Here is a 23637-nt window from a genome sequence, read left to right on the forward strand (position 1 = left end):
TTCCTTTTAAGAAACGAAATCTCTCCTAACGCTGTCAGGACTATCCGCAGCCTGGGAGCTGCTCCTTGCTGCCCCAGTGAAAACCTTAGTCCAGCTATAAAGGTCCTCACGCCACCGACACAGCTGGGAAGCCCCTCTCTGCCTCCAGCCCCCCAAAAAGCCCCTTTCCTCCCCGGGGCCTTGCAGCGCTCTCCGGAGACAGAGCTCTATGGCTCTATTTATTTGGACTAATTAATCTCTCTCTCTCCCCCCGGTTACAAATTAGGATGTAAGGGTGAGTTTTGGCTCTCTGGATATGGACTTTGCTGCATCGCGTACAACCACCCCCCCCACCCCTCCCAAAGTTTGGTGCTCTGAATTGCTGAGAACATTGGTCCGCTGTGGTTCCCCCGCGCGTACTGAGCCCGCCCGATGGCTTTCAGCATCTGTAGGCACTGCTGCCGGTTTGTTTGTTTCGAGAAAAAAAAAATCATATACTGGTCTGCTATAAATTCAACAATACAATCCTTAGTTCTGAAGATATAGTTTCCATATAGTTTATAAACATTATAAGACATACATATGGATAATTGAGGGGAAGGGGCAGGAGCCTGTGCATTTGTTGGGGTTGGGGTTTTTTCAGATGTGTGAACATGGTTACAAAAAAACGCACCTCCTGCGGGTACCTCATTTCTTTAAGTGTTGGGTTTGTTGGGGGGGTTTTTTTGTTTAATTCCACCTCTAATCAGTCTTTCCTTTGGTTGTTGGCTACTCCAAGCCCAGCAGGCAAGCCCTGTTCTGCTGTAATGCCTGAGATATTCAGGGGTTTGAGATTGTCTTCTAAGCGATTCCCAGCCAACTTTGGCCTCTGGGTTTGGAGCCAAAAGGGCTAAAACGTGGGAGAACCAATGTCCTTACTACATCGGTATCAGTGTCCTTGCACTCGCTTTCAGAGAAACAGTGTAGGCTTAATTGGTGATCATTTTTACAGCAATTATGTTCCTTTCGGTAATTGGAGGGGTCGTTCAGAGCGCTCTCAAATGAACAGGATTTCACAAGAGCGCGGATACAGTCCATTTGTCCGGTTGTTGTCACCGACGAATTGGCTACCGTCCCTGTTATCTGCTTTTTGTAAGGTTGGCTTTTTTGTTGTTGTTGTAGGTGCTCGGTTAGGCTGTTTGTGACAAGGTGTGATAATGCCTTTTAATCCGCTCCCGCTGCGTTCGGCACAGTCCGCGTTGGCAGCCCGGCCGGGCACGGAGAGACCGTCAGAAGCCGAGACAACGTTCTTCCTTTCACCAGGCCAACACTCTCCACGTACAAAAAAAGAAGAAGAAAAGAAACTCTGGTCCTTTGTAGATTGGTGGCAGTACAGATTCGCTCCGTCCGCAGCCGGGGGCTCAGCGTATGACGGCTGCTAACACCATCATAAAAACCAGGAGCGATGCCCTGAGCCCCGAGCAGCCGGCTGCCTGCTGCACCCCGCTGGGGGGGCGGATGGGTGTCCGCCGGGTACACTTACCCTTGCGTTTGGGGGAGAGCGTTGGCATCGCCCCGAAACTGAATTTGTGCTGATAATCAGGCACATAGTCTGGAACCTCCTGCCCGTTTTTCCGCGGCCCCAAGGATACCGGTTTAGAGGTTCGGTTACGGCTTTTGTGGCTGGTACAGTTCTTGCCGGGTTTGCGGTAGCCCGGCCGGGAGCCGGGGGGGGCGGCGGGCTGGCTGCTGTGCAAACTGTTCTCAGCCCCTCTTTCCTTCCCCTTCTCCTTGGAGGAGTGGTGAGGGTGGTGGATTTTGGAGGCTCCTCTGTCCGCTGTGGAGAAAGTATGTGTTTTAATCTGATGGAGCGACTCGGAGCCTGAACAGTTCCTAAAGTCTTCCGCTCTTAGCACCTTGAGGTCCTTGCCGTGCATCTGCTCGGGGGACTCGCAGATGACGCTGGAGCTGGAGCCTCTGAACCTGTGCAGCCATTCCCAGAGCGAACGGGCTTTGCAATCGCAGCTCCACGGGTTCCCGTTCAGCCTGAGAAACTCCAGGGCTCCCAGGTGGGCCAGGCAGTCCCCCTGCAGCTCCGAGAGGCTGTTATTGAAGAGAAAAAGGGTGGTCAATCTTCGGAGGTCGTGAAAAGCCCGCCTGTGAATCCACTGCAGCTGATTTTGATGGATGAGCAGCCGATCCAGGTTTATTAGTCCCCTGAACGTGTTCTGATGGAGGCTCCAGAGCTTGTTTCCATGGAGAAAAAGATGGCTGAGGTTAACCAAGTCAACAAAAATATCATCCTGAAGAAACTCGATGTGGTTGTCTTGCAGGTAAAGGTATTGCAGGTTGTGGAGACCACCGAATATCCCGCTGGGGAGGGAGCTCAGCCCGCACTTGTACAGGTACAAGGCGTGGAGTTTCACCAGCCCTTGGAAAGTGTCTGCAGCTAAAGCCCTTAAGTAGCGGTTGTCCCCCAGGTCCAGCTCTTCCAGGTTGACGAACCCGTCGAAGGTGTTGGGGTCGATGAAGGTGATGTTGTTGGAATAGATCCAGAGGGTGACCATGGAGGGGCTGAAGTGGCCCCGCAGCAATAAGGTGATCTGGTTGTTCTGGAGGAAGATCCTCTCGCTGTCCTCAGGGATGCCCTCGGGGATGGTGACGAAGTTGTGAGCCTGGCAGCTGACGGTCATCGGCGACGGGTAGCACACGCAGTCGGTGGGGCAGCCCAGGGTGCCGGGCACCTTCAGCCCCAGCAGCACCAGCAGCAGCTCTGCAAACCCCCCTGTGCGGAGAGAGGGGAGAGCGGGGTCAGCGGGGACTCGCGCACCTCCCTGCCCACCCACCGCCGCCGTGGGGACTATTCCGGGTGAAAAACACCCCCAATTAACTCAGCCCTCATTTTCGCTCAGGAATGACCCACGCGGCTGCGATGAGTGGGCTCATCACTCGCGGTAGTTTAAACGCGATATATGGAGCGCTCCCTCCCTCCTCACCCTGCCTGCAACCGGCAGGCGGTTGTGTTCCCAGCTCAAAACGGGCAGGAGAAACTTTCTCGGTGAGAATTCACGCTGGCAGTGCAGGCAGCAAAGCCCCTTGCCTGCAGGCAGGCAGCGCAGTTTGAGGAAATGCCGCTGTGCAAAGGTGTGAGAGCAAACAGAGGAGACACAAACCCACGTAGGCGTCCACCCCTCCTGTAACACATCTCTTAAATCGCCCGCGCTTACGTATCGGAGCGGAAAAGGTAGAGAGCTTTAGCAGTTCCCAGCGAACCACCTAAAATTACACGTGTGCAGTGCATCTGCACAGCACGCCCACCTCCCCCAAAGACAGAGACCCATCCCCACCATCTCTTTTTACTACGGTTGTTAGACACCACCATCCACCCTGAAAACCAAGTGATTTACAGGAAAATATGTTGTCAGCAGTTGGTGGAAAAGGCTGAACTGAAAACTCCCGTTTGGAAGTGGGATGCTCAGACATATTTTTAAATGGATGTCCTGTGGCAAAGCATATTGCATCCTCTAATGCTACAGTACGTGCCTGTGACCAGGGCTTTCTCACTGTCGAGAAGAAGCGGTGAGCAAGGCAGTAATCATCCCCTCCCTCTGCTCAGCTCTTAGAGTGCCGGTTTCGCCGCCCCGTTCCCGTCTCGCTCCCACTCCTCGCACCAGGCTTGCTTTCAGGCTATTCCTTCTGCGCCGAGTGGCTTTTCAGACTCATTGCACCAGACTTGTCATTTCTCATTCAGATTTTCCTCCCAGATTTGGCTTTTTCCTCTTACACGCAAAATTTGCTCATGTCTAATGAATTCTGCCTCTGGACTTTACAGGGGAAAGGAGTAACATCGGAGCAGCGTACAGCTGCCGGTGCCATCCTGCCCACGAGTCCTCGCCTTGCACTCAGCTTGTAATAATCTGAAAAACGAGAGTGGAAGTGGAGTTCATCTCTAATTACTCTATGTCATTATCACCAGCTAGTCCAGGAGCCTGGACCCCTTGGGCTTTTACAGTCCCTCTTTTCAGTGCCTACAGCTGAATACAAGTGGGAGGCAAGAAAAAAATCACTGTTTTCTTATTAATTGTGTTTGAAATATAACTCCACGATTACCGTTGCCTTTTGCCTGGTATGGAGATCTATTACCGTTTAGTTAACAGCAGGTGACCCGTCCATCTGGACCCATCCTTTCAAGGCAAAGTTGTCACATTTTTAGATAAACTGGGTTATTCAGACTCTCCATAAATCACCGGTAAGAGGCAGTCATCTCTGACTGGGCTGTTAATAGAAAAAAAAATAGCATCGCTAGCCAAAGCGTTGGCCCAAGCCTTGGCTGCGATGAGAAGGGGGGGGACTTCTTCTAGGAGCTGCCCTTCAGAAATTAAGCATCGGCTACCAGGAGGGATGTCTCATTCCTGCGCCGCTGCCAGAAAGGGGCTGTAAGTCGGGAATGTTTAATTCGCGACAACTCCTACGGCTGTGTAGGAAAAAGAATGTTCTCCAAGTCACCGCTGTACCGTTTTGGCTTTGCTGTCATGCCTTTGCTATGAGAAAGGGGCTGAGCTGGTGGGAGCATCGTGCCGGCGCTGACTACCCAGCGCTGCCTGCCAAAACAGGAGCCCTCGCTGCAACTCGCCGTGCAAGCGCAGCCTGGGAAACAGTGGTATCCTGAGGATATTGTGATTACTCGAGTGCCAGATAACGATGGTAAAGATAAAGCTAAGTTTGCAGATAGATTCTGTTGGTTTTTTTACCCGCGGACGTGCTTCGCCAAGGTGGGATGGCTTCATGGTCCCCATCTTACCTCGGTGACACTGAAGTACAAAGCCTTCTGTAAGTCTTATGTTTATTAGTAAAATCCTGCCAGGCACAAGCGCCGTGACGATCTCCCACATGCGGAGTCTGTTATTGCAAATACCAAATCACAAGGGTCTGAATCAATAAACCATCTCCCAGCTATAAGCAGCAGGTTGGAAGATTACATATTGCTTCCAAACAACAGTTTTATGCGCTCTTCCGTGACACGACAGTTGCCAGGCTAACGGGATTACTGACGGGAGGTGGAGCCGGGCAGGGATCCGGGAGCGTACACGATTTCACTTATAGGGATGGCGATGACAGGAGGTTGTTAGCAACGCGCGGCGATGGACGAAGGCAGCCTGGGTCTCCCTGGAGCACGGCCAAGGTGGAGGCTCCTGCCGAAAGGGAGCACAGTGTTTAACGGCTCCTTGCCTGCAGCGAGAACTCCGGAGGTAAAGGTCAGAGGGAACTGAGTCCATGTCTTTAATTAACAGGCGTTTGCGAGTTAGTGGCTGGAGTTCCTACGGAGAGGGAGATGTGACTCCCACAGTCCTGGATGGTGGTGGGGATAGTCTGGGGTGTTGCTGGTTCTCAGCTTCCCAAGAGTACGATGGTAGGAAGAAAAGCTAGGGACGGCTTGCTTTCTTATTAATTGTGTTTGAAATATTTCTTTCTACCTACGTGCTGCAACTCAGGGGTAAGGAGAATGGAGAAACAGAAGGACAGATGCTTAGAAAAAATAATTAGGTGGGCAGGACTTGGAAAGAGGAAACCTGTGGACTCCCCAGTGGATGCACTCAAAGCACATGGTCTCATCAAGGATGCTTTCCCTCCAAGCCCATAAAAGCTGCTGATTGCCTAGTGCTGTGAGAAGCTGCTCCTGGGATGCCCTGGGCTCAGTCCCAGTTTGGATCTGGGAATGAGACCCCTGAGAAGCAAAGAGGCCGTGGTCACGGAGTCCTGAAGCTCCTGAGGCTGGTAACACCAGCGTTGCGATGGCCACCAGCCGAGCCCCACTGGGACGAGACATCCACGAGCACTGGGGTCTCACTGGGCTTCCCAGGCTGGAAAGCACTGTGGGAGCTTCCCGAGAGGTCCCAGCCCGGCTCCCCTGAGAGTTAGACCCTGCCTAACTTGTTGAACTCGTTATTCCCGATGCAGCCCTTTCAACTTCATCTTGTAAAGGTTGCGAGGCAGATGGAGGGTCACCAGCACGCGTGTCGGAGCTCACCAGGGAGGGAGAGCTTCAAAGGCGGCACGGAAAAATCCTACAGAAACCTGCCGGTGAAGTGAATAAAAACAAAGCCCTGCTGACAGGGATAAAACCAGCAAGGGGGTGCTTATCTCCTGGCTTTCTCCCACCGATGCCCTGAGTCACCCCGGCTTCTGCTTAGTGTCCTTCTGCTGCCTCCTGCTTTTGACTGAGGTTTCAGTGATTGGAATGAATTCGTCCGACTGTCCAAACCATTTCCCATGTAGCATCTCTCTAATTGGGCATTAATTAGGCATCAGTTAATGAATGCTTGAAATAATCTATCTTTGGATGCGTCCAGTTTGCAGTCTTACTTTTAACAGCATTAGACTCATTATTAGATTAACATCATTATAAATGTTCTCCATTACCTGCTTGTTTCCATTGTCTTAGCCTTATTACTGAGAGTGAAAATCACTCCTCCCGCATGCATTATTGATGAGTAAGGACTTTCTATATGTAGCACGGGATTAATTGTTATACAGCATAATGCATTTAGCGTGAAGCCTCAATTTGTGCAGGAGCTGAAAGCGGCCAGAAGAATGCAGACGCCCGGAGCCGGCATGCTCAGCCAGACACAGCACATCTCTCTCCAGCCCAGACCAGGTTCCTCCCAGGCCGGTGCCAGCACAGGAAGAAGTAAATAAATAAAAAAAAAGGCTGGTTTGATACCCAAGATTGCAGGGGGGGGAATGTTTGAAGGGTTGAAGCACTTCTCCGCCACCGCGGCAGGGATGCTGGCCTCGGCTCCGCTCTGCAGGCAGCCTGTCCCCATGGCGCTGCTCGATCCGGAGAGCGGGGCGTACCCACGCCGGCCGTTTTCTTGCATTTTAAAGCTTTTAACGCTTTACTGTATCTTGGAGCAAGGCAGAGTCTTGGTTTATTTCGGAAGATGTAACGCTACTTATTTTCATTCGGAGTCTCAGGCTTGAGGGGAAGGAATCGCTTAGGACAAGAATAGGTGCTTCGGCCCCAGGGGGGATGCAAGCGCAGAGCCCCCCAAAAGTCAGCCCCGCCACGAGACCTCGCCACCCCCTGCCCGTTCCTTCTTTGCGAGCTGCTTTTCTCAGATGGATGCTTTCACCTCTCCACCCCGACAAGCTTATATGGGTCACAGCCCGTCTAATTCTCCGGCGGGATCTGGTCTCGAGGATGGAGCAGGTTGCTTCTCTTTCAAATCTCTCCTAAACCGCCATCTGCTTGGGGAGACCCATCTTAGCTCATGTCTACATGCAACTTGACTGCCTGCTTACTGTGTCCATTACCGGTGCTGCTCAAGCTGTTAGATTTATAAGCTCTTTAGAGCAAAGCCCTCGTCTTCTGGTTGCTGATTTATGTATCTTTACTGCCATAAAACACTATGTATAGCTACTACATAATATAAATAATAATACTTAACCAGAGCAAGCTACAAGTGGGGACAAAGCATCTGGCTTCTGCTCGCAGCTGAGATTATCAAAAAGGCAGAAGCTTACTCATCATTCACCCTCTTCTGAGGCCAAATTCACACCTGGTGTAACACCACCACCTCGCTGTCAAGGAGCTCCAGAGCGAGATTTTCCTGCCCCGTTCACACCCTGGATCTATGAAAGGATGCTTTCTAAATCCACCCCAACTGAACTGGGGCACAAAGACACGACTACGACCCCCGGGGGAAAATACACTTTGAAACTTGGGAACTAACTCAGAATGGGACGTTCGCACTGCCATAGAGAGAAATTGTTGTGTAGGGAGAAAAAGAAGCCTCAAATGTTCACAGTTTCATCTGCCAAGTAAAGGACGATGAAAGGTAAGGCCAAGCAGTGACAGCAACTGGGCACAAGCCAAGAGTGAAACTTCAGATCTGGGATGGTTTGACAAAGCGGTGTCAGACCTGTGCTTAGTAGCTGTGTATTTTTTTCCTCTTTTTTTTCTTTTTTTTTTTTTTTTTTTGCAACACAGAGGATAAAATAAACACGCCCATCCTGACTGTCACAAAGACTAAATTCCCCAGCAAGCAGCAGCTTGCTTTCAGCCTCTCTGCAAAGCCCTTCAGGTGCAGCCCCACGGTCCTGCGGCGCTCGGTGGCAGGAGCATCCTCAGTGGGTTTGCTCCCCGCAACATCGGCTGCAGCTCCCAGCGCCGGGACACGGCACAGGGCTTTGCTTTCTGCACGAGCTGCCTTTCAGGCGGAGAGTGGCAACTACCCATCCACCTTCATCATTTTTTTTTTATTTTTTTTTTTTCCCGAGCAGTGTCATAAATAACTGACAGATCCCAGCTGTTTGGAGTTATGGTTTCTGATGGAGTGACAGCTGCTCCCAATCCCCCAGTCATCACCCCGGCAGTTCTGGAACATTTCAGCAACATAAAAATCATTGGAGATAATTTCGGTTTTGCATAATTTGGTTAGGCAAGCTGTGATTTAATGGCAATTATGACCTCCGAGGCAGAAGATGAGCTTGGAGGCTACCGGCTTCACACAACTTTACCTCGGGGTGCAGTGTCAGGGATGTTCCAGGGAGAAGGTACTACAAGAAAAAATCCTTCTCCAGCAGCTGGAAATTACCTTCCTTCGCTGGCAAGTGGAAAGACTGTTCCCAGAGGAAGAAATATACAAGGAAATTTGGAAGGAATATTGCTAAGGAAAGCTTTGGGAAGAGACCGATGCCAAAAGATGCGTTGGGAGGTATCTTTTAAAGAAAAGCCAGGAAAAGGCTGGCTTCTGTGTCACTGGTATGTCGCATGGTAACTGGTATAAACCTCTTCTTGGTCACCCTGACCCCACTTTCGTAGCCCCAACATTAAAAAGCAAATCCTCCTCGATCGACTGGGATGGGAGAACCGGCCGGCATTGGGAATGGGCCATGCCCTTTGCAGGCAGCTGCCTGCTTTGTGGGCACTGCCCGTTGTTTTCCCCTCTTCCAGGGTTCCTCTTGCTCCGGGCTGTGTTGTCTCCTCTCCCGGTGCTCCTCAGCCATCCCGGAGTCCCCTCGTTTGCATTTCTCCAGTGGTGACCGACCGGAGCAAACCCTCGGTCAGCCAGGCTGCGCCGGGTGGGCAGTTAAGGATAGAGAACCATGCTCAGGAGCTCCGAGGACATCACGGTGCTTCAAGAGGAGCAAAATGTTGCTTAAGAGCAGAAGTGGCTTTTGTCTGGAGCCCAGGAGGTCCAATTTCCCCCCCTCCATCACTGCTGTCAACCAGGTTGGAGTTTGCTGTGAGCTAAAGCTCAGGGCAGAGACCTGGGGTCAGCAGCACCCCAAAATCAAGTCCTTTAGGGTGTCGCAAGTTCATTTTGCATTTGCTGACCCGGTATCTGGAGCTATTCACCTTCCTCCACCAAAGTCAAGGCCAAGGTCACCTGGAAGTTTCTGGATGATGGTCATTAACTCCTATTGCAGTTTGAAACCAGACCATAAATTTCATAGTGTAATAATGTAAAAATCAATAACTCTGTTTGAAACAATAGCTTTGTCTTCCATTTCAGCCAGCTCTGATATCTCCCCACGGACCACGTCCCTCTGAATCACACAAATAAAGAGAGAGGAGCGATGGGTGGTGGGGTGGCTGCTCTCCTGCCAGGTGCCCGGCCCCCTCTGTCGTTACAGATTCAATTAGTTAATTTATTCCTCTCTTGCGGTTAAACTTGAGGATGATTTAAAAGGAGAAAAGGAAAAAAAGGAGGGGGGGGCCTTTTATGCTCAGTCTCTTTGACATCCCGTCCAATGCGGCATCCCTGAGGCTTTCCATGCAACGGATGCCCAAGCCCCCACTGCACAGCCAAAACCCAAAACAATCCCGGAAAGACGCAGCACCAACTCACACGAGCATCCAAAAAAATTGAAGTCCGTTCTTTCCCAGCTCTGGTTTTCCGGGCGAGGGAGGTCTGGCTTCCTTTGCCTGCTTATTTTTCGTTGTTTGCTGTAGCACTGACTCGAAATATACATCGAGAGGCAGGATTGTCTTTCACATGTTGGTGGATGTGTGATCCTCAAAAACAAATTAGCACCGATTCACTTCTATATAGAGTGCAGCCATCAGGGAATCACTCCTGAATTCACAGCGAAGGAAAGTAATAATGCTTCCAGCGTGCTAATCCTCTCGGAGAGCAGCCCCTGAACTCTCTCCTGGTGCTGGAGGCACCACTGGAAATTACAATTGTACTGAAAAAATAATAAATAAATACAGAAATTGGCAGGGTTTATGCTGGTCCAGAGGATTTGTACCCTAATGTGGAACTCCCTGTTTAATTAGCACTCCTTTCTGTGTCTGCATCTCCTCCTCCCGCTGCTTGAGCTAAAGAAAAAGGGAGAAAAAAGGAGGCCAACGGTGGAAGTGGCTGTGGGATTGGAAACTCAGCTATAGAAACTTGTTTAATTTAAATACTTGTTTCAGGACTAACACAAGCAGAAACAGAGGGAGTGCAGAGTGTGTTTTCCCCATGTAATCTGCTCTGCTTAACCCCAGTTTGCAGTACACCTTCCACCGCAGCGATGCCCTTGGAGTACAGCTGCAGTCGGATGCTGCCGGTCCTACGGCTGCAGGCACGGGGCACAAACCCGGTACCTCAGTGCAGAGCCTAAAAGCCAGTGTTTGGGAGAAGACTATCTAGATCAGAGGCTGGGCTGCTGCTTGCGTGGGGTTTGGAGGCAGAGCTTTAGAATAGAATAGAATAGAATAGAATAGAATAGAATAGAATAGAATAGAATAGAATAGTTCAGTTGGAAGGGACCTACAACAGTCATCTGGTCCAACTGCCTGACCACTTCAGGGCTGACCAAAAGTTAAAGCTTGTTATTAAGGGCACTGGCCAAATGCCTCTTAAACTGACAGGTTTGAGGAATCGACCACCTCTCCAAGAAGCCTGTTCCAGTGTTTGACCACTCCTCCCAGTAAAGAAATGCTTCCTAGCTTCCATGCTAAACCTCCCCTGGTGCAGCTTTGAACCATTCCCACACATTCTATCCCTGGATACCAGGGAGAAGAGATTATCTTCTTTTCCTGACTCTCCTTTCCCTGCTGCTGGAGGGTTTATTGTGCCCCTGCATCTCATCCCATCGTGCATGATGGACCAGTGTCTCAAAAGCCAGTGGAACCTTCCCGGAGCAGAGGCACGCTGGACAGAAACAGCACATCTGGCTTTAGAGATGGATGAGTCAAGTCCTTCGGTCCTACCACGGCTGGAGGTGTCAATGGACACCAGGATGCTCCTTCTCCTCTGGGAGAGGATGGGGTGGCCGAGGGGACACCCTGAGCGCAGCGTGCATGGATATTGCAGGATTTTAGGGACATCTGGGGGCTTCACCGGCTCCGGGCGCTGCCGTCCTGACCCCCAGCAGGCACCAGGCATCCTCTGCTGGTCCCCAGTGTGGGATGGGGCTCCGGCGGGATGTGCCAGTAACCTGCAGCAAAGCCAGGATGGGAATTGGCAAAGGACAGAGACATCTTGAGGTCCTTGAGAAGGGACTAATAATTCCAATTGCCCCCGAGGAGAGACAAATACGGGAGGATGACTTGAGCTTAGTGGATTGTCTGAGGCGTCTCAGGGGATCATCAGATACTTCCACTCCCTTTTTGTCCTGAGGTGACAAGTTTTCCTTCCCATTCACAGAAATGCAAAGTAGTTCATTCACAGTAGTAATAAGAATGGTGTCCTTTGTCAAACAGCCGGCTAGCTAGCGAACCCTCCGAGGTGCTTTACAGCAAAACAATTGCAGATGAAATGACAAAACCCACCCCAGATGAGCACCAGCCAGATCGGTATCAAATGCCGAACAAGCTCATGTGTAGCGAAAGCAGATTCACCAGCTCATTTCCCTGCCAGCAGCTGGCTAGGACCTATGGAGGGTTTCTTTAGGATCAGAAATACAGCCAGAACAGAGCAAATGTGAGATGGAAGAGCAAAGTGACAGCTGCCCGGGCTCTCGGTGCACGCTCGGCTGCCCCACCATCCAGCCCACGTCTGCAGGAGATGCAAAAACGGGAGGCTGCAGAAAACCAGGGATGCGCTGGATGGACCTTTACCTGGATGGAGCAGGGAGCAGCTGATGGCCCGAAATAGGGAGGCGAAGGGCTCTTCTGCAGTGTTTTTATGCTAGCATAGCTAATAGGGAGAGCATTAGCTCTATAAACGTGTAATCCTGCTGAGGTCCCGACCCCAGCAGTGTCCTGTGCCACCAAGATCCACAAGCCAATTACGTACCATGCCGTGTAGGCTCCCTTTCATCCCTTTTCAGTCTTTCTGCATTTCAGATTTACTGGATGTCCTTGTGTTTGGTGGAGAAAAGGGCAAATTGGAGCCTGTCATGTACCTTCTTCCCCATTCAGCCGCACATCATTCCGCTTGCAGCAGGGGGGAATGAGACTGACGGGCAGGCATCAAAGCCACCAGCTCTGTCACATTTTCTTCTCCCCCCCCAAAAAAAAGCAATGGCGTCATTTGGAGCCCAGCCTGCAGCCTCGGGTCTCTCTCCTGCGCCTGAAATGGGCAGCAGCACCTTTCCGCAGGCCCTTGGTCTCCTCTCGGGGTGGGTACGTGATGCCACGAGCCCTCCAAGTGAACATCCCTGTGGGTCAGCAGCCAAGTGAACCTCACAGATACCGGCAAAACCCCAACCCCACTGGAGACGTGTGCCGGCACTCTGGGTCATGAGTGCGGCTGCCTTTCAGAGACCTCTCCTGTGCTTTGCACTGAACTTTTTACCAGCTCGCGAAAAGCACAGCGATAAAAGCAGAGTGGTGTGAATAGCTGCGCTCTGCCGCTCCTCTGCCCATCATCCCGGGCCGACCCGCGCCTCGCACGGCGGCTGTTAAGAGGTTTAATGAGCCGGTGGGGAGATGCCGCGTGCCCAGTGAGATGTCGGGCATCGTTACGCTCCCCCATGGCTCTCGGGGTGGGGGGGAGCTGAGGACCTGGGGGGGATCACCGCCCACCGAGCATCAACGCTTTGCCAAGCCCCTGAAATCTGTACAGTTGGACGGCGGGAGGCTGGAGCGGTTGGGTGCCGGGAATTAATGTGCAAGAGATGAACGTGGTCGGGACACGGCACTTTGTTAATATCCTGCTTTGTCTAGCTCCGAAGCCTGCATTCATCCCAAAATATCCCCCTGCGCATCCCCCCGGGAGCCGACTTTGTGGAGATGCGGCACATCCCCCAGTGACACGCAACTGCCTGCATTAAAAGCTTAATAAAAATAGCTTGTTAACGGGATGCGTTGCCATCGCCAGTGGCTTGCGAGCTCGCCGCCGATCTCTGTGCCTCGAATGCAGCAAGGCCAAGTAATTACGGGATGGGGGCTGCAAGGTCTCGACAGTCTAATTTCTATTAATTATAGCCCACACGCGATCCAGTCACAGCAGAAAGGGGAGACGGGGAGATGGTAAATTGTTGCAGGGGCTGGGAAGGGAACAGGAGATGCTGAAAGATGGTGGTACCAACCCGGCAGCAGCCGACATGGCTGGGCCGGCTGCAGCGGGGAGGTATTTACAGCAAGAAGCAACAGGCCAAGCTGTATGGAGTGACAGGGATGTTCTACCCTCGGCCTCCTCATGTCATGTTGCCTAAACGCACGTTTTGCAAAGTTAAAACAAATTGCAAACAGCAGAAATCGGTTTTTTTGCGGGGGGGGGTGGGGGGAGGAAAATCTTGGCAGAAGGATAAAGGAAGGCAACTGAAATGCTCATTAAAATTGAGGGGCTCCGTTTCCCTCTCCAAGTGGCCACATCTCTTCTGGAGGCTCCCAGATGCTTTGAAATGCCTTGTCAGACAAAGCCTTTCATCCTACCTGATTCTGGCTAAATTCATGGACCCAGAAATTTTCTCTGGAAACGGGAAAGAAGGAGCAACTCCGTTCTGACTTTTCACTTCCCATCTGATCGCTGTTGATACAATTTATTCCTATGACAGCATCTGCTGCTTTCATGGGTTTTTTTATTCTGAAGTACAACTCGTCTTTGTTAGTCCCATTTTCAGGTCTTTCATCATTTGAGTCACAACATAAAAGGCATTTAAACACTCCTGCTTGGAAACCAGGCTGGGGGAGAGGATGGGAGCGGGAGACGCCATGTCTCCCCAGCGCCAGCCCTCCTCCGGCGCGGGATGGGGTGTCCTGGTGTGCCGCAGCCCTGCCGCGCTTCCCCCATGCCTCCTGCTGAGGACGGCGGTGACGGGGACATCGTGTTTCCATTTTAGAGCCATGCTGTGAAATTCAGATGTGGTTTTTAGGTGCGGCTTCACCCAGAGCCCTGCATCCCCCATTTCTGCTGGGGCAGCATCTCTCCCGGCCACCACCGACCCCCCGAGTGTTCCCAGGGGCTCCGTGCCCTCCTCCTCAGCCAAACCTCTCGTTAGACAACTAATTGCCTTTTCCTGCTGCAGCTCCAGCCCCGGCTGCGGTGCATGGCTCCCCGTGCCCCCAAACCGGGGGCGGCTCTGCCACCCCTCGCTGCCACCCACATCCCCTCTGAGCTCGCCGGGGCCTCTCGTCCCCACCAGTGCCAGCAGATCCCGCTCTGCCCTGGTATCCGCCAAGCTACTGGAAGCATCGGGGAGTTCACAGCTACCCACCGAGACCTACCGGAGTCTAATAATAGCACCGTGGTGTCGCACCAGCGGAGAGCTGGAACAGCTACGTCTGGCAGGGAGAGGCCACCACTGGCTGCCTCCGCTTGCCTGGGCTCCTGCCTGCTCAACTGGAAGAAAAAACGCCTTTCCCAGGAACCTCCGCCCTGCCCAGCTCCTCTCCAGCCTGGCTCCCAGCTCCGCTCCCCCCTGCAGCCCCCCGCTGCGGCTGACGGCCAACTCGCCACGCTACAAGGATCCCCTGCCAAAAGCAGCGTGGCTCACACCGCTCCCCAAAACCCTCCCCATGCAAATGCAGGGGGCACCGGGCTCCATGCCTGCGGCAGCATTCGGCCCTCGTGGAGGAGCCACGGGGGACGCAGAACGGGCAGCACCCACCCCACCACGCTCCTGGCTTGGCACTGGTGTGAGCATCCTTAGGGCGCCGTGGCCTGTCCCCCTCCCGCTTTGATTCCCCTGCCATATTTTTCACTCCAGTAAGTGCTGAGCTCCTGCTGGCCCCCAACGGGCTTCCTCTGGGAGCACTTACAAAGAAACCCCTGCCAAATTTTCTCACGCTGTCACCATCACAGCGAGGGCACAGAGCAGCCCCTCTGTGCTGCTGGCGTTGCCGGCACCTGAGCATCCTCGAGCAACATCCCTCATCCCGCCTGGCATCTCTCGCCCTTCCCTGGATCCCAACCCTCGTCCCCCAGCTCCCAGGAAAGCAAGCACAGCTGGAAACCATGCTGCCACTTATTGGAATAACCTTTCAGGTTTCATTTAGCGCTGCTCTCTTCCCACCCCACCTTCCCATAGTCAGCACTTTACTAATTGCAACTTTTAACTCGTTGCGCCCAGGAAGCCCAAAAGCAGCTGCTGCCGTAAGGACATGGGGTCCCTCCACTCTCCGTCGCTTCTCCCTCCCCCAAACGAAGAGCCAGCCTAACGAAGGGTCGCGCAGGCGAACACGCACCGACCGCAGCCTGTACAGTCCTGCTCCTGCTCCCGGCTCACCCCACAAGCTTCCCGCTTTGGGAAAAAGAGCAATGCTTCCCGGCAGACCAAAAATCCCGGGCAAAATCCTGGCTGTCACCTGGGAGCATAAATCAGCGCATCGCTGGGCAGGGAGGAGGCGAGAGATCCCGACGGCTATCCAAGCGCGCTGTCTGCCTGAGACTTATTAAATTATGGCTCTCAAGTTCAGCATCTGAGCCTGGCGCGGCGGGGACCGGGGCCGGGAGGGAGATGGGTTACAGCCTCCTAATTCAATCACGGGGCAGAGGTGATGGCACAGGCGGTGGGGGAGAAGAGCCGACGCTGTCGATACGGAGAGAGCGAGGCTTTGGCAGCCTTCCCGGCCGGCTCTGCCCCCCGGCAGCTCACGGAGCTCCCAGCTGTGTTTCCTAATACACCGGGAATGGCTCCATGTCTCCGTTAAGTGCTGGGGGTGTGATGAAGATGCAGTCCCGGGTCTGGTCCAGCCACGGTGCCGGTGGGGGGGAGCGGGGGCATCGGTGCCACTGCATGGGTTCGCACCGGTTAAAGACCACTCGCACTGAAAGGTGGGATGGTCCCAGCCCTGCCACCGCACAACTTCCAAAGTTCTCCCTCACAAAGACAAAAGGGGTCAAGAAACCACCATTTCAGGAGAGTCCAAGGTGTTTTTTATGTAAGTCCGAGAAGGAAGGAAAGAGAAAGACGAAGTGCCATTTCCCAACTGGCACTGTGAACCGGCGAGCATGACTAAAACTTGGGGAGGGTTTGCGTAACGGGGACACGCGTTTCTGCTCTGCCCAGGGGTTCAGGCACCATGGTGATGCGCACGGCATCAGAACTTTGAGAGCTACTCAGAGAGATGAGGACGGAGGGACGTATCAGGTGAGAAAGAGAGAGAGGGAGCTGGGAAGGCGCATGCTTTCCCTGAAAGCATTTACAAGGTCAACGATTAAAAGTGGAGCAGAGTGAGGATTTGGCTCAGGCAAGAGAGACGGACCACGCCGGGCTGCTCGGCAGGAGGAAGACGAACACCCGGCTCCCACGCCGGCACCGAATTACCCAGCCAAGGGCTAAGCGAGATACCGAGACAAGGTCGCTGTCCCACCGGCTCGGTGAGGGCGGCACAGGAGCTCTGGCTGGGACGGCTCCTGCCTCCGCAGCAGCAAATTCAATCGTGGCGAATAACAGAGTGGAACAAAATCCAGCAACGCAATAAAATCACCCGGCATCTTGTTCGCCTGAAGCGGAGCGAGCGCGAGCAGCCGGAGTTTGTGCAGAAGGTGGCACGGCCTCTGCGGGTAACCTCGTGTCTGGGGAGCCCAGCAAGGGGAGGGAGGGTTTGAAATGCCCTTTTGGGTGCTTTCCACGCGTGCTTTTCCACTGAGGCTCCCAGGGAGAGGAGTGGGACCGCCAGACTTCTGAGCAAGAGAGAGACGCTGATTCCTTAAGAAACAAGGAGGCGAAATCCAATTGTGCAGCATCCACAGCTGCCATTAACCTGTCTGTGTACTCCCACGGCCGCCCATTCCTCTCCGCCTGACAGCCGGGGCTGCCCGGCACACGCTGCCCCGGCCGCCTGGGGATTTGTTTCTGCCTGCTGCAGCGGCACAGCCGGCACCGCTGAACTGTGCCGCAGGCGTTTCTCCGGTGCTTTGCTCTGCTTCCAAAATGGAACGCTCGCTCGACGGCAGCTTTTGCCACCGGTTTCGGAAGCACGGGCTGGTTTGTGCCAGGGGAACGCGTCGCCGGAGGAGGTGGCCGGGTGGGCGTTTAGAGGGGTCTGCACCGCAGGGCGGTCAGCCGGAGACCCCTCGGACGTGCCGGCCAGCGGCTGCCAGGGGGGAAAGGCGGCATCTGGACCCGCATCGCTCAGCCCCACGCTTGTCCCGGCCCGTGGAGAGGCTGAAAGCGAGCTGATGGAGGGGGCAGGAGAGGGAAAGGGAGAGGAGAGGTGGGAAGCGGGGAGGAGGCGCAGCCGGCCCCACCAGCCACCTCGCCTCTCTGCATCCCAGCTCCATTTGCAGATTTATTAAATCGAGAGCCAATTTCGACATCATTTCTTTCAAGCAGCTCCACCTCGCAGGTGTGCGGAATTTATTTGAGATAAAGAAAACCATTACAGAGAGACAGCAATCTTCAAAGACCACCTCGGAGACCTGAGAGAAATAAAAACACTAGCCCGTGCAAATGTGCAATTAAGTTTCAAAATACTCGTGCTCCATGAAAAGCTCCGTCCCTGCAGAGAACAGGCCTTTAAGGCAATTTTCCCAAACCCTATTCAGCATTCACTCAAAAATGCCTTTTAAAAACAACATGTGATTTTTTTTTTTTCCCTCTCTGCCTCGCTCCTCCTCCTCCCTACACTTGCTCCATCGCTCCCAGGTGGGACCCAGACAGCTCCAGCAGGGACACGGTTCCTCCTCGTTTGGTGGTAGACGTGGGGTGCCAGGGGGTCCCATCTGTGTGGGGCACAGTTCTGTCCCACCCTCCGGTCACGTCAGATCCACAAACCAGGAATTTTTAGAGCCGGGTTTGTTATTCAGGGAGAGCGTGACACCGGCGCGGCTCCACCTGGGGATAGTTTGCCGACTATTCCCAGCTGCTGGAGCTTCGTGTCCCTTATTCATGGGTCACTCTCCGCTTGGCGATTAATTAAAAATGCATAATTAACCTGTGGAACGCACTGCCACGAGGTATCGGGGAGGCCAGGAGCTTAGCAGGATTCGGGGGAGGATTATATGTTTAAATGGATAATGAGAACATCTGCTGGTGCTTTAAGAGGGATCAAGCAGAATTAGGGAGAAGAGCCCGGCTCGTCACCGGCGCAGGGTGCGGGAGGGCACCCCTGGGGCTGGCTCGGGGGGACACCACCGGTCCGGCCCCCGACCGCAGCAGGGACACCAACATGCCCGTGCACGCTTGGGGAGGGAGATTTTGGGGCCGAGAGGGCATGTTCAGGGACAGGGCAGTGCCACCACGGGGCTGGTTGCCTTTGGGCTGGAGGTGGCCACCCGGGATGGGTGACGGTCACCGTGCCGGCAGCTCCTTGCCAGATCCCCCAACCCGGCAGCTGCCTCTTGTTCGTGGAGGTTGGTGGGGTGCTGGGGGCTGACCCTGACCCCCAAGGACACCCCAGTAACTCAACCACAGCATCCTTAAAACCCCAGGAGAGCATCCATCAGCTGCAGCACTGCCTGCAGACGATGCCATGCTTGCATGCAAGGAGAAGGGCTTTGCAGATCATCCCTGCCGCTGTCGATGAGCTCTGAAGTTACGGCACGGGACCGAGAAGCCAAGGAAGGTGCAGGAGACACAAGACCAAGCCTCCGGACAACACGTGGCTCCCGGAGCTGAGCCTGGCACGGACACTTCTGCCCATCGCAGCATCCCCCATCTACCCTGGGCTCCACGCCGGTACACAGACACCTCCCACCATCCCGCCTTGCATGAGTGGCACGGACCACCTGCTTTGCTTCATTTTTTTTTCGCCCAGCCACAGAAGTTTTCTTAGAAAAGCCTGGCAGACAAGCTAGAAAATGCAGAGCAAACTCCAGGCCGATGGCAGGATTATTAAATCCCCATCCGCAATCCCCTCTAGGTTCAAGCGTCTGCTCTTTTGCATCGTAAATCTGCTGCTCCATCATTAGCACTAACTGATGGTTGCGCAAGGCCTTGGGAACCACAACGTCTTGGGGTGCAAAAGTGCTGAGGACGCTCGACAAGGCGCCCCGGCACGACTCCGGCTTTGCGGCAGCTTGGAGCGAGGAGAGGAGCATCCCCTGCCTGGGGGAGATGCTGGAGCCCAGCGGATCCTCAGCCCTCCCACCAGGACTCGGGACGTTCCCGCTGTCCCTTCACAGCATTTTGGAGATGACACCACGGATGCAGCAAGATGGGGCCACCAGAAGCATTTTGGGTGCCGCAGCCCCCCCCCCGGCATCGCTGCCCGTCCCCCGGGACGAGGCGGCTGCATCACATCGTGCTCAGCCTGCCGAGCACGGAGGGGGCCTGCCGGGCCGGGGTTAATCTTGTTGTCACACTTTCCCTCCTTCTTGCTGGCTCGGCGCGCTTTGACCCGCTGTGAAATTGTGGCCAACAGCACTGAATATTTTAAGAGCAGCAATGCAGTCATGGCCGCGCAGCGGAGCAGCAAGGCAGGCCGGGAGCTGGGCTGGGCCCTCGCTTCCCCCCCGCCACCACCAACCCATTAGCACAGTTCAGGGAAACCTAAAAAATTCAAAAGACACTGAAATATGCAGCATTTTGCTCTCTCTGGAAATGACGCGCTTCGCTTCCCAGATGCTCCCAAGTAGGAGGTTGTAAATAAGCGGCGTTATGGCACGGGGGGGGGTGTTGCCGATGGGGCTGCGGGCTGCTGCAGAGCCCGGATTGACACCTCGATCCCCGTTCTGCCCCTCGCTGGGGACAGATCCACGCTCGGGCTGGGGCCAGACCTACGCCCGCTGGCACCGGTGCCCATCCTCGCTAACGCAGTGCAGAGGTACCGGCCATTAAAGGACCTTCACCTCTCCGTCCTTGGCCTCTGCCAGCTGCTCTCTGCCCCTTTCCCCCCAGGACATCCCCACGCCGCATCCCTCCTCCCCTTGGTCGGGTGGCCGGCCGGGACGCGGGTGCCGCAGGACCTGACGCAAACGCCTGTCCTCAGCACTTCTGCTATCTGGGGCACGGAGGAGCAGCAGCGGCAAGGAATTAAAAAAAAAAAAAAAAAAAAGGCAAAAAAAAAAAAAAAAGCCCTATTTGCATAAACCTCCCAAAAAGAGGAGCTGGAGCCTGAGCCAGGAGAGCCAAAGCAGCTGCGAGCATCAGACAGGGACCACCAGAGCTGATAGCGAGTGCAATAAGTAGTAGGGGAGCATCGCCTAGACCAGGGCACGCTTTGCCACCGGGTCCCTGCATGTCCCCAAAGTGCTGCCCTGGGGCTCGACACCCTGTCCAGGAGTGACATTGGGACACTTTTGCATTCAGGTCTTAAGAGGGCAGATTAATCGCCGTGTGCTGGATCTGTCACGCGCGGGGATATATATTCTTCTCGGAATTTACAAGTAGTTCTGTCTAGAAATAAACAACCAGAGATAAAAATTACATTGTCACCGTGCAGGTGTGATCGATGGAAGAGACAAGCCCTTGGAGTGCCGGCGAGGTGCCGCCGGCACAACCCACCCAGGGAGCGCCGGCCCTCGGGGCGGCCGGGAGATGCCAAAGGGGCTCGGGAAAAGGCGGCGGGGTGCGCTCCGCCGACCCCAGCCTGTCGTGTCCCTGTCCCAAAGGCCAGGGAAGGTGGGGACGGCCACCTAGGCCATTCCCAAGAGGGGAAGATGCCAAACCCTGGAGAAGACAATGCCGGTGACGGATGACCATGAGGAGCACCGGCAAAGCAGCCGTGGGAAGGATGCCCGGGGCAGAGCAGTCAGCGGCAGAGGGGGGCTGCAGCCCCCAGGCCAGCTCCTTGTAAAACCCTCTCGGGTCCTGTCTCGAGCCCCCAACCCTCCTCTCCAGCGTGTTTCCAAGGTCAGCGATGAGCAGAAGTCAGAGCCGGGCATGCAGCTGCTGCAGCCCCCCCGGGACCAAGATGCGAGGAGGATTAATGTGCTTTACACCAGGCCCCTTCCTTTCTCGTTCGGTTTCTCCTTCACCTTTCTCTGCTTCACACGCGTGCATTGGCTTTGGCCAGGCTTGTTGCGGAGCACATGGCTCACCCGGGTCACTGCCGCTCCCTGCGGAGGGACAGACATCGGCTCCTTCATCGCTTAAATCTCAAGTTGCACTGAAAGCAGTAAAAAAGCTCCATGCGGATCCTCTCCCCGGCCTTCAGCATCCTGAGGAGCCAGGACCCGGCTCAACCTGCCTGGATGGAGATCCCAAACCCAGCTAGGGCAGCCGGTCCTGCAACTGCCTTCGGACTATTAATAAACCCGGAGCAGCTGGTGGAGCCTCTGCCGAGCCGGTCCTCGGGATTTATCCACATTGCTCTGCCTTATCAGCCATGCTTTTCACAAGCACTTAAATTCAGGAGGAAAAGGAAAAAGTGAAATCAGATAGAAATGCAGGTCTGTTTGCTGTTTTCTCCAATGAAATGGTTCTGGGTAAACAGCAGACGCCTTTGATGAAATCCCAGCAGGCTTAAACAATAAAGCTGGTTACAAACTCAATCTGGCGCAGATATCAGATCTGAAATTGTTTCAAAAAACATGTCAACATTTTCTAATGCTGCTGCAAAACTTCCTCGGCACCTTGCCACAAGCCTGCGTCTGTGACGCAGGACCCACGCCGCTGTCCCGGCTCGCACCGCTGCTGCCACACTTCCCGTGGGGAGTCCTGCCTCGGCACCTCTGCTCCCCTCTGCCTGCCTGGAGACCCCCCCAAGCTGCAGGAAGATGTTCAGTATCACCTTGGAGACATGACACAGTCCCCAAGCTGCCAGGGAAGGACCTTCCCTGCCCTGTGCTCGGGGTGCACCAGGTTGTTTTCCAGCTGTAAATCCAGTCGCCGTCCCCAGGCGCAGCCTGGCCGGGGCTTCGGGGTGCTGGAGGTCTGGCAGGGTTGGACGAGAGGCATCGGGCAGGGCCACCATTCCTATTGTCCCATCCCAGGGACAGCATTCAGCCCTGGGTTCATCCCAGGCGCCACCAAGGAAAATTGACTTTTCCACGGAAAAACAGTTTGCAAAGCGCTATGGTGGCAGAGAAGCGCAGCCAGATACTCCTCTTCAGTTCTGCATCCAGTGTGTCGTCTCTGCATCCCACTAGGAAACCAGTCGCGGCCCAGGGCAGGATGAGGCCGCGCGGTGATGCACAGGTCCATCCGATGGAACGCCTGGCTGGGGTCACGGCTCAGCCCCCCTCTTAAATCTACGATGCAGGATGGGGGGCACAACAGGGACTTTGTCCAGTGGACGTTGGCTGTGTCAGGGCAACAGGCAATTTAGGAGGTCCCGTTCACGAGCGCCCCTCTGTCAGCATTGGCGCTGGAGCAACAGGGACCACCCAAACTCGGAAAACACACGGAGCCGGAGCGCGATGAGGCAGGTCCCATATTGGCATTGCCGGGGCCAGCCTGCCAGCCGCCTGGCACTGGCACCTTCCAAACAGCGTCAGCGCTTGGAGTCTCTGGGGGACACAAGGGGATGCAGGTCCCCAGTGGGGACGGAGGCAAGGGGGCAAGAGGCTGCCGAGGAGGAGGAGGAGGCAGCAGGTTTGGTCACACCACGAGCGGGGACAGCGTCTTGGTACTGGTTAGGAAGCCAGTACCAGCTCTGGGGGTGTCTGGGGTCCCCCCCGGCTCCGCATCCCCATCCATGAGGAAGCTGCTCCCCAAGTGCGGGGACAGACACCGGCTTTCCGCCTTGGATCCAGCCCTACACGCACCCCATCCCGCACCCCTGCGGAAGCCCCCAGCCCACGGCCGATGCCCGACACAGCTTGCGTCCCACGTGGCAGCAGGACAAGGGACGGCTGTGCCGGAGCAGCAGAGCCCACGTCCCTCCCGGGAGCTGGAGAGGACAAAGGGGACACAGGAGAGGAAAAGCAGGGCAGGAGGAGGAAGAGGAGGGCAGGCAGCCCTTGGGGGGCTACGGGGGACCAAGCCTCAGCTCCGGCGCAGCACGGAGAGGGGGACGTGGCGGACCTGACCCCTCTGCGGAGGTTGCCTTCGCCATCGATCCCTGCTGCACTCAGGCTCATTAGGACCAGGGAGCTGCTGCGAGCGGCTGGCGGAGGAGACAGACGGGGGGAGCGCTCACCGTGGCTCCCTGGATCGTATTAAATATTTACTTTGTTTTGTTTTGTTTTTCCCTGCTATATTGATCAGAGATGGGGGGGCGGGGGGGGGTTGGTCGGATGCTGGGAGGGAAGAGCAGAGGCAACAGCTGAGCTGCAAAACGGGGACGGACCCTGCCAGGGTGCTCCCAAGGGCTGCACCCGCTCTCCCCAGGGGCACCCGGTGCCGTCCCCCCCAAAAAGCTGCTCCCCCCCACCCAGAGCCATTCATCCCCCTTCCAGGGTCGGCATGGGCATCACCAACACGGGGGGGGGGGGGGGGGCTGCAGCAGGGTGGCTCCCCCTCCCCATC

General features: G+C 54.9%; 1 protein-coding gene across 1 annotated transcript in view; it reads right to left on the reverse strand.

The window, feature by feature from the left end:
• Positions 1-1196: 1196 nt before the first annotated feature.
• Positions 1197-23637, reverse strand: part of RTN4RL1 (reticulon 4 receptor like 1) — a 30471-nt gene continuing 8030 nt past the window's right edge. The window contains exon 4 of the mRNA XM_075031133.1: positions 1197-2818. Within this exon, the coding sequence (XP_074887234.1) occupies positions 1380-2818 (1439 nt within the window). The 3' untranslated portion in view covers positions 1197-1379. The remainder of the gene's footprint in view (positions 2819-23637) is intronic.

Source organism: Buteo buteo, chromosome 7 (assembly GCF_964188355.1).
Source record: "Buteo buteo chromosome 7, bButBut1.hap1.1, whole genome shotgun sequence".
NCBI classification, from domain to species: Eukaryota; Metazoa; Chordata; class Aves; order Accipitriformes; family Accipitridae; genus Buteo; species Buteo buteo.